Source organism: Gambusia affinis, linkage group LG05, assembly GCF_019740435.1.
Source record: "Gambusia affinis linkage group LG05, SWU_Gaff_1.0, whole genome shotgun sequence".
Classification (NCBI taxonomy): domain Eukaryota; kingdom Metazoa; phylum Chordata; class Actinopteri; order Cyprinodontiformes; family Poeciliidae; genus Gambusia; species Gambusia affinis.
The window spans coordinates 5,860,563-5,872,156 of NC_057872.1; the positions used below are offsets into that span (position 1 = coordinate 5,860,563).

The window sequence follows — 11,594 nt, forward strand, 5'->3', positions numbered from 1 at the left end:
CACAGCTTAGCATTGTCCGGAAAAATATTAAGGAAGAAAAAGAGAAAATTGTTCAAAAGGGAAGTCCCTTCAAATGTGCTATTTAATTTACTCTGCGTCATACCGGCTGATGTTTTCAATGCTGAAAACATTGAAAACATCACGTATTGTAATGCCGACTGAAAAGAAAATCAATACTTTCAACTGGAAAGATGTGAAGTCATCAAGTGTAACTGAACGAACAGAGAGGCTGTTTGTTTTGTGCGACTTCGTTGTGGAAACATAAAAATAAATAATGATAGAAAACAATGAAAAGCCCGATATTATGATAATTTAAAGCCTACTTTTAAAGCATTGAATGCATCAGTTTATTCTTTTGTTTCCTTTTTCCTGTTCTCTCTTCTCTCTTTTTTTTCTTTTTAGAAATCTTCTGATTTCAAACACAGAATCAGAAATAACTGCATGCTCTAACACACAGTTTCCCAAAAGAACGCCGTCAAAGCGTCTACAACGGTCAGCCTGTATTGTGAAAATAACTTTCACACCAAGGACCCTTTCAAGTTTAAATTAAGCATCTGTATCAGACCCATGAATCCATAAAAGCCATATTTTTCCCCAACATTTGAATAAAATCCGCTAAAAGAAAGTGTTCCCTCACCGAGCAGATTGATGATGCCGTCGTTGTAGCAGGCGTACAGCTTGATGAGATCTTTGAAGAGAAGGAGAAAGCAGCCGTTTATCACGCCGTTGTTCAGGTCTTTGGGGTGAACCTGCGAGCAAAAAGTGAACAGTTGGTTTTGATTTAGAGCCACAGGTATTTATTTAGGTAAATAAAAAAATAATTTAAAAAAAGCAACTGGAATTTAGTGTTTAAAAGCCATTCAGTCAGATTCACATCTTGCAGCATCTTTACAGAAACACACATGAATTGCATAGAAGTACTTAATGAAACAGCAGTATTACCAAAAATCACAAAAATTAAAAAAATTAACAAAACTTTCTGCTTTTGTTATTATTTTAATAACAATCATAAAACATAGGGTGACATGTTGCGAGTTTTGTGTGTTTCCCGCCTTGCTGTGTGTCCAGCAGTGAATTCGGTGAACATGGTCGCCCTGCTATCAAGAGTCTCTCACCTCGAAATCCAAAAGCGAGTCGATCTGGCTCTGCAGGATCGGCATTCCTTTCAGCAGCTTCTCCACTGACATGGTCCTCATCGCTCCGTCGGCTCTGAGAGTCAAGGAGCGGAGAAAATTACACAGCAGCTCTTTGAAATATTTACATTTGATGAGAAAACATTAACGTTTCTACGACGACATCTTCTGAAACCTCTTCTACCGCACATATTGTCCACCTGCCTCATTTCTATGGTGCCTGTTTATGCAGCCATAGTAAAACCTCATGTCTGCCAGTTAACAGAGCTGTAAAATATCCAAACGGGATCAAAAACCTTCTCTGTATTCATCTCTTCACTCTGGAGGAACTCCAGCATTACCCGTCACACCAAACTAGTTTCACACATAGATTCCCCTGTGCGATGCGTCCTGCCTCAATGGATTAGGGGGGAAAAGGGAAGGAAGAGAATCTTTTAACGCTTAATAAAAACAATAAAGCTCGTTAGCTGATGGAACACTTGGCAACTAAATAAAATAAAACGCAACAGAGAATTAACCGTACCCTTTTTTAACTCGTCCAAAGTCGAAGGACATCTGTCTGTAGGCGAAGGCCTTCTCGTTGAGATAGCGGCTGTAACGTCTGATGAACGTGGACATGTCGTAGCCTGAGGAGAACACATCCATATCATCATGTCTGCAGCGAGCCGTGTTCCCACTGATGAAGCTCTTTTTCTTTTTTTTTTGAAGGATGTGACCTTACTCTGGTGACAATAATTGATGCTCTGTTTAGACATTACAGGCTTTTTAGAGACAGTCATTACATTATAGAGAAGAGAAGTTGTGATGTTTGTTTTTTTTTTACCAGTGAACAGGCTGGCTTTCTGCTCTATGTGCATGCAGCAAAGCTGCTCCAAACTCAAATCCACGTGGGAACTATAATTGAGAAAACGCGTGCCTGTCCTTTAACTTAAAGCTCGACTATAAATGTGAAGGGCCACAGGTACAGGCAGCAAAAAGAACAGAGGGAATGAATGAACCACTGAGGCCTCTCTCTGTACATTTAGAGTATTGCTGAATAAACAGTACAGATATTTCTTTTCAAATTACTTAAGAGTGCTCTTTCTTAACCTAAATTGTGCTTAAATTAAACAGATTTTTCTTTGTGGTTGTATAATTTTCAAAGTGACAAAACAATAAAAGTATTAACTTTCATTGTAAAACATATCAGCCACTTTTCCTCTCTGTTTTTACAAAATTTCACATGGACAGGAATTTATTGGTAATTAATTAACTCCATATTAAAACTTGAGCAGAGAGTGAGGAGTACAACAAGATAATGTCATTATTGCCCTCAATTACATATAATGGACTCTTCAAACATTTAGATGCCTTTATTTTAGTTTATGTCTCCCCCTCTGCCACAACTAAAGTTTTTGACGGGTTATTTTTTTCTGACTAAAATACAGAAAAGTAACTGAAAATCAAAATAAGATAAAGATTATTCTTTAAAAAGATGCCGATTTCCCATTTTTCTATTTTTAATGGAAGGCTAAATTTAAATAGAAGGCTTTAGATTCATATTAACCAAAATAAAAGATGTAATTTTGTCTTAGCTTAGCTTCATCCTAAATATGAAGCTAAGAAGCTTAAAACCACTAATGTTACCATAGAGGTTAAAAGAGTTTTATTATTTTTAAATAACTCCTGCATGATAAGTTGTTTTATGCTTGTGGTAAGAGTCACAAATATGTTTAGCAGTTAGTTAAAAGCAAAATGCTAACAAATTCATTCAGCTAATTTGGGATTCAGGGTTGCTAAGTTAGCTAACTTGCTAGCCTTTCTGATTGAAGTCATTCCAGAGCAGAAAAACATCAAACCAAACCCAAAACTTTCATGCTGCTGGCCAGCTGACTGATGTGTGAATACAGAAAAATAAGGAAAATATTATTTACTTCCATGGTGATTCAATAAGTCTGTTCCAGGATGCACCATGTCAGCATTAGTTCTGTTTCTCGTATTAGCATTCTTCATCTTACGATAACCCAAGGTAAAAGGGGAGAGAGCATGTTTTACTAGAGTGATAAGCTGCTCTTTTTTTAAATAATTTAGAGTTCCTGACAGTGCTTTATGTTAGTCGGCGTCTGTGGGAACATTTCTTAACATGGGAAGCTTTAAAAAGGGCTTGAAATGCACACTTTGGCTCCGTAAACTCTGCAGTCAAGCAAGCAGAAACACATCTGTGACAGCAGGCTGTGAACCCAGTATTTATCACCGTGGGTGATGTCCTCATTTCCATAGCAATTGGTTCCTCTGACTGTAGCAGAAACTACTTGTGGATGTCAAGGTGTATTTTGCTACCTCAAAAAAAAAAAAAAACTGTTTTCAAAAACTTATTTTTATGAGTCAATATGAAAAAGACTGAAATAAAAAAAACGTAGCACATCCAAGTAAGCTACACAGCTATATGTTTTCACCTTGCTTAAAAGGATGTAAACAAATCTGCATGTTTAAGGGTCATTAACGATCAAGATTTCATTTTGGATTGTTCTGTTTGAGTGTTGAAGCTGCTCCTTTAGGGCTGTGTGTAACGTCGTAATTGTTTGGGTCAGACGCCACGCACCATGGGAGCCAGTTTTGTCCAGGAAGTTGCTGAGGTTGAACAAGGTGTTCCTAGATGCCAGGAACTGGAGAAATCTCTGCAGAAAAGGACAAATGCACAAAGTTACGTATTCATGGTGTTACTGAGTAAGCATTCCCTCTCGAGACTCTGTCAAGTCTTTAAAATCACAGTGGACACGTTTCAGAGGAGTCAAGCAGCACTCTGTCAGAATGTAAAGTAAATAAATAGATTCTGATATTTAAATAAAGACGAAGATCAGCATTAATCAAAGTTGGACACGTAACGGGTAAAAAAACTAGAAAGTTGTGCAAAAATAGACTCAAATGGTATCAAACCATAAAGAATTTCCCAACTTTTTGCTTGCCGGGCACAAAAGGCAATTTAATTAAAAAAAACTTTGACAGAAATAAAAATCTCTAAACTTACAAATCATTTGTGACATGTATGTTTGTTCCCTGAACATTACTATGATTTAGTGACTCATACCAACACAGTGCAGTTGCCTGTGTTCCTGCTGTGACGTCAACACGGTTTATGCCGTTATCTTAACGTTGCTGGAGTATTCGATAGACTAATCAGTATTCAGAGAGAGACGGATCAATACCAGAGGCCTTGTCAATGCACAGATGTCCGAACAACAGGAAAAAGTTATTAAAGGTACATTTAACTCTGCTTTCCATTTAAAGAATGTGTAAATATGCTTGAAAAGATGCAGGTAAAAACTCCAATTGTAGTCTAAAATATATCTGACCTGCAATGTGGAAAAAATGTCAGCATAAAGACTGCCGATGCCTAGAGGTGGTAGAAAAGTGAAAGGCACAGAGTTTTATTTAAATGCATCATACTCGTATTGTAAAGACAACACGATGTGAAGGAGAGACAAAGTTCCTGACGAACTCGACACAAAGACACATGGCTGCATTTTTCCCAAACTATTTTTTAACAGTCACTCCAGTTTTTCTGGTACAGCTTATAAAACTGTGTTGTGGTTTGTCTGCATTATTTTGTTGGTGGAATCTGGGTTTATGACAGCAAACCGGATTGTCCTTTCTGTGTGTTTTATGCGACTTCCTCCGTTCACCGTTACAATAACATATCGACCCAAAGTGGTCAATTCAGTGAGAGAAATTCAGTTTCAGCGTGTTCAAAACAAAGCGCCAAGGTACCCAAGCAGGGAGAAGCCATCTTTATCTGTAAGCTAATACAGCACAGAATGAACTGGAACCAAACTGAAATAATCTTACAAGACATGAAAACAAAGTATGAAGTCGCTAACATTGCATTAGCCCAACACTCTCAGCTAACTAAGCCATGTCAAAAAATGTGTCAGCAGCAGACGCTTCTCGCAAAGTATAAGATGTATTGTTCTTCATCTAGACAAAGACCTTATAATTAAAATCAATGTACACCACACTGGTGAACTGGAAGGAATTTTCAGCTTGATTTTTTATGTTAATATTGGCTTAGTGTGCTTACTGAAACCTCTTTTAATGCACAAGCGGTGTTCTGTTTTGCAGTTAGGGCCTCACAGCCAATCTAGGTTGTTTGGTTAGTTAAAAAACACAGAAAGCATGATATATATATATATATATATATATATATATATATATATATATATATAACAAATTCACACAGATTGACCTTACCTCGTTGCCATGCACCATGAGGTGGTGTGTGGTGATCAGGGCTTTGAAAACCACCACCCAGCTGGCGTTGCCCACCCTCTCCAACAGCGTGTCTGCCATCTGGGGGATGTTCACGTTGGAATCCTGGGTGGCCTGGATCAGGTCTGAGGAGCAGAGCGAGGACAAACTTAAGGTCAGGTGACCAACGTCGGCAGAGCCTCATACAGTGGCGGTGATGAAGCTTTCAGTAATAATGCAAGCAGATTGGCGCAAGGAGGAAGACAGATGGCTAGAAAACAGATGGGAATATGGAGAATAATTGTGGGAATATTAAATATCTACTTCTGTGTAGCTCACAGTCACACTATGTGTGAAATTACCCTGTCTAGTGCCTACTAGTGTTGCTAAAAATCATTTAATTGTCCTGGTATTTAAATGATCAACTTCCTATTTGAATCAGGAATCTAAGCTCAGGTTGTGAGCTGAGGTGGTTCTCGTCTCATCAAGCTTGCCGTTTTACATTCAAGAGAAATGCATTCGGAGGATCGTTTCACATTATGATGCTTTTGCTTACTGTGTGAGTCACACCGGCTGATGCTTTGCTTGGTTTCTGCAGCAGAGCTCTTCAGCTAGCTTAGGGAGCCAGAAAGAGAGAGTGGAATATTCCACAGCAGAGAGATTGACTGCAACGAGACTGAAACCCCCTCAGCATTACAGATGATGGCAGATGCAGCACCAAAGTGATAAAATAACACACCAAACAATTAGGACGTTTTAAGAAGAACGCAACCTTCTCACGTTTTTTCTTTTTTTTTTTTTAGGGGTGGTGATTGTTGCATCCATTTATGTGAAGGTAAAAACACAAGTGCCGGTATTTATTTTTTTGTTTTGTTTTGTTTTAAAGTTGCTTGTTGTAATATTTCCCAAATAGTCGTGGCAGCTAACTAGTTTTCCTATAACTCACCTTACAGAGTGTGACTTATTTAGGGTGACCAAACGTCCCGTATTTCCCGGGACGTGTCCGTATTTCACGTCCTGTCCCGGGCGTCCCGGGATATTTTTAGAAAGTGAGGAAATGTCCTGTTTTTTGCAGGACCCGTGTCGTGGAAACGGTCTCCCTCTCCCCACCCCACCCCCCGCTTAAAGGCGTCCCGGTTTTCACAAATGAAAATATGGTCACCCTAACTTATTAAAATGCAAACAGTCAGGAAATTTAACGCAGTGCGCTCAAGCGACATTGTGTAGCGCCATTGGAAACCACCATAATGACGAATTAACATTTACCACCCACCTCACAAAGCATTTCGCCCTTTTATCCCTCTGTTTTGTTTTTCCGAACCGGAATACAGTGAAACAAAGAGCTGTTTTCAACAAGCAACTAATTCCTCATCACTCTATGTTGTCTGTCTGTCACAAGCTGTGTTTCCATTTACAATTGTGCGCAAAACATTCCGCTAATGTTGAAAAAAAAAACAACAACACACAATTTCGCAACTGCGATGATGTATCCATTAAATAAGAAACGCAATTAAACTCACGTGTGAATAAGTTTGCCATTAAAAACACCTGCCGCGCCACGACCCACCAACTACTTCCTGTCGTCTTCTTCTTCGTGGGTTGCGCCAGTGGCAATATCCGGTTGTTGATCATGTGTCTAGTGTGAAAAAAGTGTTGCTATTTTTGATACAGCTCTAGATAAAACCCCTCATTCTAGCGGCGAAACGTGTTTTTTAATCGAAAAACAAAAGTTTGTTTTTAATTTAGCATGTTTTTTAAAGACTGAATGAATCAATATTTTTCAATTTCACTAGCCACAACCAGCCCAAATTACAACCAGACAGACATTTAAAATGAACATAGATGAAGCAGGCCTTAAAAATCAATGTTTCCTGTCCAGATCTAAAAATGTTTCAGAACAGAAGTAAAACAAATTCACACATATTTATAGATTTCCGTCACAAAGTTGTGTTAAAAGCAACCTAAAAAAATTGAAGTGAGCTCAAACAATATGAGCCTGTTTTAGGTAAAACAACCATTGGTGGAAGAAAAGCTAGCTGGATAGCTACATATAAAGAGTCAACTGTTTTATCTTTACATTGAAATCTCATCAGTGTAAGACTACTGAGCAGTAGTTTTTGATTCGGGCAACATGGCTCTGTGCTCAGGGTGTCCTTGCACCACAGGGTGGCCTGATTCGAAAATGTTCTCAAGACTGAGTTTTGTTTATGTCCTGCCAACGGAAATGAGAAGCACCCTCCCCATGCTTTGCACATTTAAGGCACTGTAAAAACAACATGTGTGTGTATCTATGGCTAAAGTTTGAGGTTTAAAATCGTTTGTATTTACTGCCATTTAAAGCTCTTTCTAATAGGCTACATTTGATTTTATATATAAGAAACATCGCCTCTGGTTTAAACCCGTTGTGTTTGCTTTTGCTTTGAGCTCTAATTATTCAAGACAAATTGCCTTGTGCTTTCGGTTCTGACACTTTCAATTCATCACTGAATTGAAAGTGCCGCGGTGGACAGGGAACAGTCACAGTGTTATTGCCATGCTTGGCGTTGAATGAGTTTTACAATGTTTTTTATTGTTTCAGCTGACAGTTCATTTGCCAAAGCCCGTGTTTTCGGCCATTTAGCCAAGCTCAACAGCTTAGCTCTTACGTACCTCCGCTTTCCTATACGTATTGCTCTAACAGCGTGCACTGTGTGACTCTGAAGGGAGACCGAGGTTTGTTTGACCTCTGACAAGTCGGACGGCTCCTTTGCTTCCGCTGTCATGCTTCTATCATGCAGCAATAACAAGTGCGCGTTTCCTGTTCAGTAGTAAGACAGCAGGAGCACCGGCACACATAAACACAGACACACATGCGCACACACAGGAGTATGTAGGATAATCCCTACAGGGCTGATGAGTCAGCAGCCTGCACCATCCTACGCTCTTCATGTCCCTGTCTCCCTCTGTCTGTCGGCCCATCTCACTCGCCGCCTGCTTCTCTCTCTGTTGCCTCCTGTTAAGAGTCGGTGGCTGTACTACGACTGTAGGGACAAAACGCAACACCTCTTACATTAGATATTGGCTCAGACAGGTGTCCCAGGACCAAGACGGACGCTACACAGCATCATTTTTGGGAGCAGAAAAAGGCTGAATCCAGTGGAAACGGGTTAAACTGCAAACACAATTTTGAAAAAATAGAACTGTAAAGATATGCAAAAAGGATGGAAGAGAAATCATCAGCTTCGTCTACTGATCCCATGTACCCAAGCGCTTATTCATAATTACCCACGTGCAGCAGAGTGAGTGAAACGGAAAGACAGAGAGGACCTGCTGCAAACAAGATTGAGTGTAAGAACCCATACAAATTATCAGTATGAATAACAATTAGCTTTCCTTTCCATGCTTGGATTGGGATTTCATTTATAGCCGCATTGCTCATAAAACAAATAACCTTTACAATGACTACGCCAGCGTATTAGCCAAGGGACTACTTTCTGTATGTACCTGTGGCGTATACAGATGTATGCGAGCGTACCAACGTGAGCTAACACCATGCCTTTAGCAAACCCCATTAAACCAGGTCAAGGTCTCGTAGTGCTGTTCTGTGTGTCAATGAGGTGTCTCCTGTTTCTGTTTGTTTTACAACATGTGAACAATATCTGTACATATATCTGAACAATGTGTATTTGGGCATTTGCTGGAGCAACCTGCAGTCAGTTCTAACAACAACTGCAGGAGGAACGGTGAAGCAGCTGGCGCACGCCGACTGCGAACTTCTTGAGCTCTTTACCCAGCTGACCTGCGCAGTGTCAGATAACTGCCACTGAATCTGGGTGCCTCCCCGGCGCCTGCCACACCCGGCAACACACAGCAGGACTCCGGTATCAACAAGCTGCCTGCAACGCATCGATAGCTGTAAGTGATCTCAAAGCCACAGTGTGGCTCCTCAGGGCGAATCCCCCTGAAGAAGCACGCACTGCAGGAAACACTCAATCCTCTCCCTCCCTTCCTTTTCCACAGATACGTTTCTGAATGGTGCAAAATACCTACTAGAGACATGCCAATGTGGTCTCCTTGGCAACAGCTTCCTCGGGCTTGGAGTGTGAAGTTAAATTGCTTTAAGATCATCCTGACAGTCTGTCGTCGTGATGTTTTCATCACCTGCCATGACGTGTACTGACTGTCTGGATTCACCTGATTACGAATGAGAACCTATATAATTTCTCTCCGTTTGACATCCACTCCACGCCTTTTATGCTATTCTTTCCATGTTCAAACAGACGACTCCTAAACATGACAACAGACGTGTTCAAATGAGGATGCAGCGCCCGCGGGACGACCGATAGAGCGCTGAGCGGCACATGAATGGAGAACTCGAACCCTGTGTTTATTTTTAAACTGCCCTCCCCCTAAGGCAACACTTTAAGAAGGAAAGGAAGAAAAAAAAATACCCAGAATGCACTGTAGCGAGCATAGCATAGCATCAACGTGTTGTGGCAGCCAAATGCAGAGGGTGCCAATGGGATGCGGACACTGTGGAGTCTGGATGTGACATCTGAGGAATAAGCTGGCAGCCATTGGAACCTGCTGCTGTAGGGAAGACTGGTATCAGAGCTCTGCTGTCTTCGTATGGACACTCACTCTACTGTTTGCTGTGCTGCAGTTTCTCTCCGTGTCATTAAAACGTAAAAAAACAACAAAAAACAAAAAAAACAATCTCATCTCTATACTGTCACATCCTGGACGTCAGTTCACCACAGACCACCAACATGCAATCAAATGGAAAGATATGGAAAAAAAATTCATAGTGACGACAACAAAACCGAACCTGGATTTCAATCGGACTTCATGGTGGAAATGACGTTTCGATGTGCAGAGACAATCTGTTAACTATTAAATGACAAGAAATTAAATCGGTTCCTTAAATGCAATGCAGTTGGGTGATTCTGAATCAATTTGCAAACGTCAAAACTCATGGAGAGCGTGGAAAATTCAAAGAGAGGGCCTGCAAGAAGAAGCAGCAGTGCCGACTCTCCTCATCACCACGTAGCTCCTGAAATGACATATAACTAAATCAGGCTTTTTCTACGATGATGCAAAGAAGGGTTTTATATAAAATCAAGAAAATTATGGACAGCGCAGGAGATCTTTCCTGTCCATATCCATCACCATCTACAATAACTCTTTGGAGAATTTCTAATTAATGTGAGCTACAGAAACATTTCATTTTCCATTGGGATCAATAAAGTATTTTTGAATTTAATTTGAATTAAAGAGAACTGATTGAGCAGAAGCAGGGAAAAAGTCACCCTGAACAGGTTGCCAGTCTGTCTCAGGGCAATACAGAAAACATTCACAAACACACTCACACCTAGGGAGAATTTAGAGAGACCAATTAACCTGACAGTCATTTTTTTGGACTGTGGGAGGAACCCAGAGAACCCACCATACACAGGGAGAACATGCAAACTCCATGCAGAAAGATCCCCGGGCCGGGAATCGAACCCAGGACCTTCTTGCTGCAAGGCAACAGCTCTACCAACTGCGCCACTGTGCAGCCGGGTAAGAAGATTAAATGTTTTTAGTATTAAAACACAACAGTATTTCAAAGGTTGACCAGGAACGATTTTAAAACACATTACAGGGTTCTTCACCTCCTTTAAATCATATGTGGTCACACCTTTGCAGAAAAAGGAAAATAGTAATGAAGCCTGTATTTTGTTCACAACATTTAAAAAAGAAGCACTTTTAACGCTTTGTTGGCAATGGGAGCCACTTAGAATGAGATAAAGATGAAAGTTACCATGTATGAACTTATTAAAACCTAAACTGGAATATTCTACATTGATAACAGTTTCTACACAAGATCCCATGCAACAAATTCTGACATGTTTCTTTTCCTCCGGCACAACTCAGCAGTGGAGTAATAATACAGCAAGAAACACTAGCTTCACTCTATTATTGATATGCGGTTGGCTGATGTACGGTTAGCGAACAGCATCGCACCACCAATTACAGTACTGTGGATCAGCATTTGTCTCCTTTCAGATTTCTGTTTGTACTTTTTGGTCACTGAAATCTTTTAGATAATCACAAAAAGTTGTATATCAGACAAAAATAGTCTGAGTAAATATAAAATAAAGTTTTCATTTGATGATTTAAGTGAAGGAAGCTAACTAATTTATCCCACTGCTTTGTTTTGGTTCATTTTAATGTCTAGCAACGCAAAGTAGGGAAAAGATCGACTTATCAGGCCTC

General features: G+C 40.1%; 1 protein-coding gene across 12 annotated transcripts in view; it reads right to left on the reverse strand.

The window, feature by feature from the left end:
• The window catches only part of snap91a (synaptosome associated protein 91a), a 43,054-nt gene that overhangs the window by 22,658 nt on the left and 8,802 nt on the right, over positions 1-11,594 (reverse strand). For all 12 annotated transcript variants that reach the window (XM_044118155.1, XM_044118166.1, XM_044118158.1 and 9 more), the window contains exons 2-6: positions 5,361-5,503; positions 3,715-3,790; positions 1,657-1,759; positions 1,116-1,209; positions 638-749 (exon numbers count right to left, since the gene is read on the reverse strand). In XM_044118155.1, the coding sequence (XP_043974090.1) occupies positions 638-749; positions 1,116-1,209; positions 1,657-1,759; positions 3,715-3,790; positions 5,361-5,503 (528 nt within the window). The remainder of the gene's footprint in view (positions 1-637; positions 750-1,115; positions 1,210-1,656; positions 1,760-3,714; positions 3,791-5,360; positions 5,504-11,594) is intronic.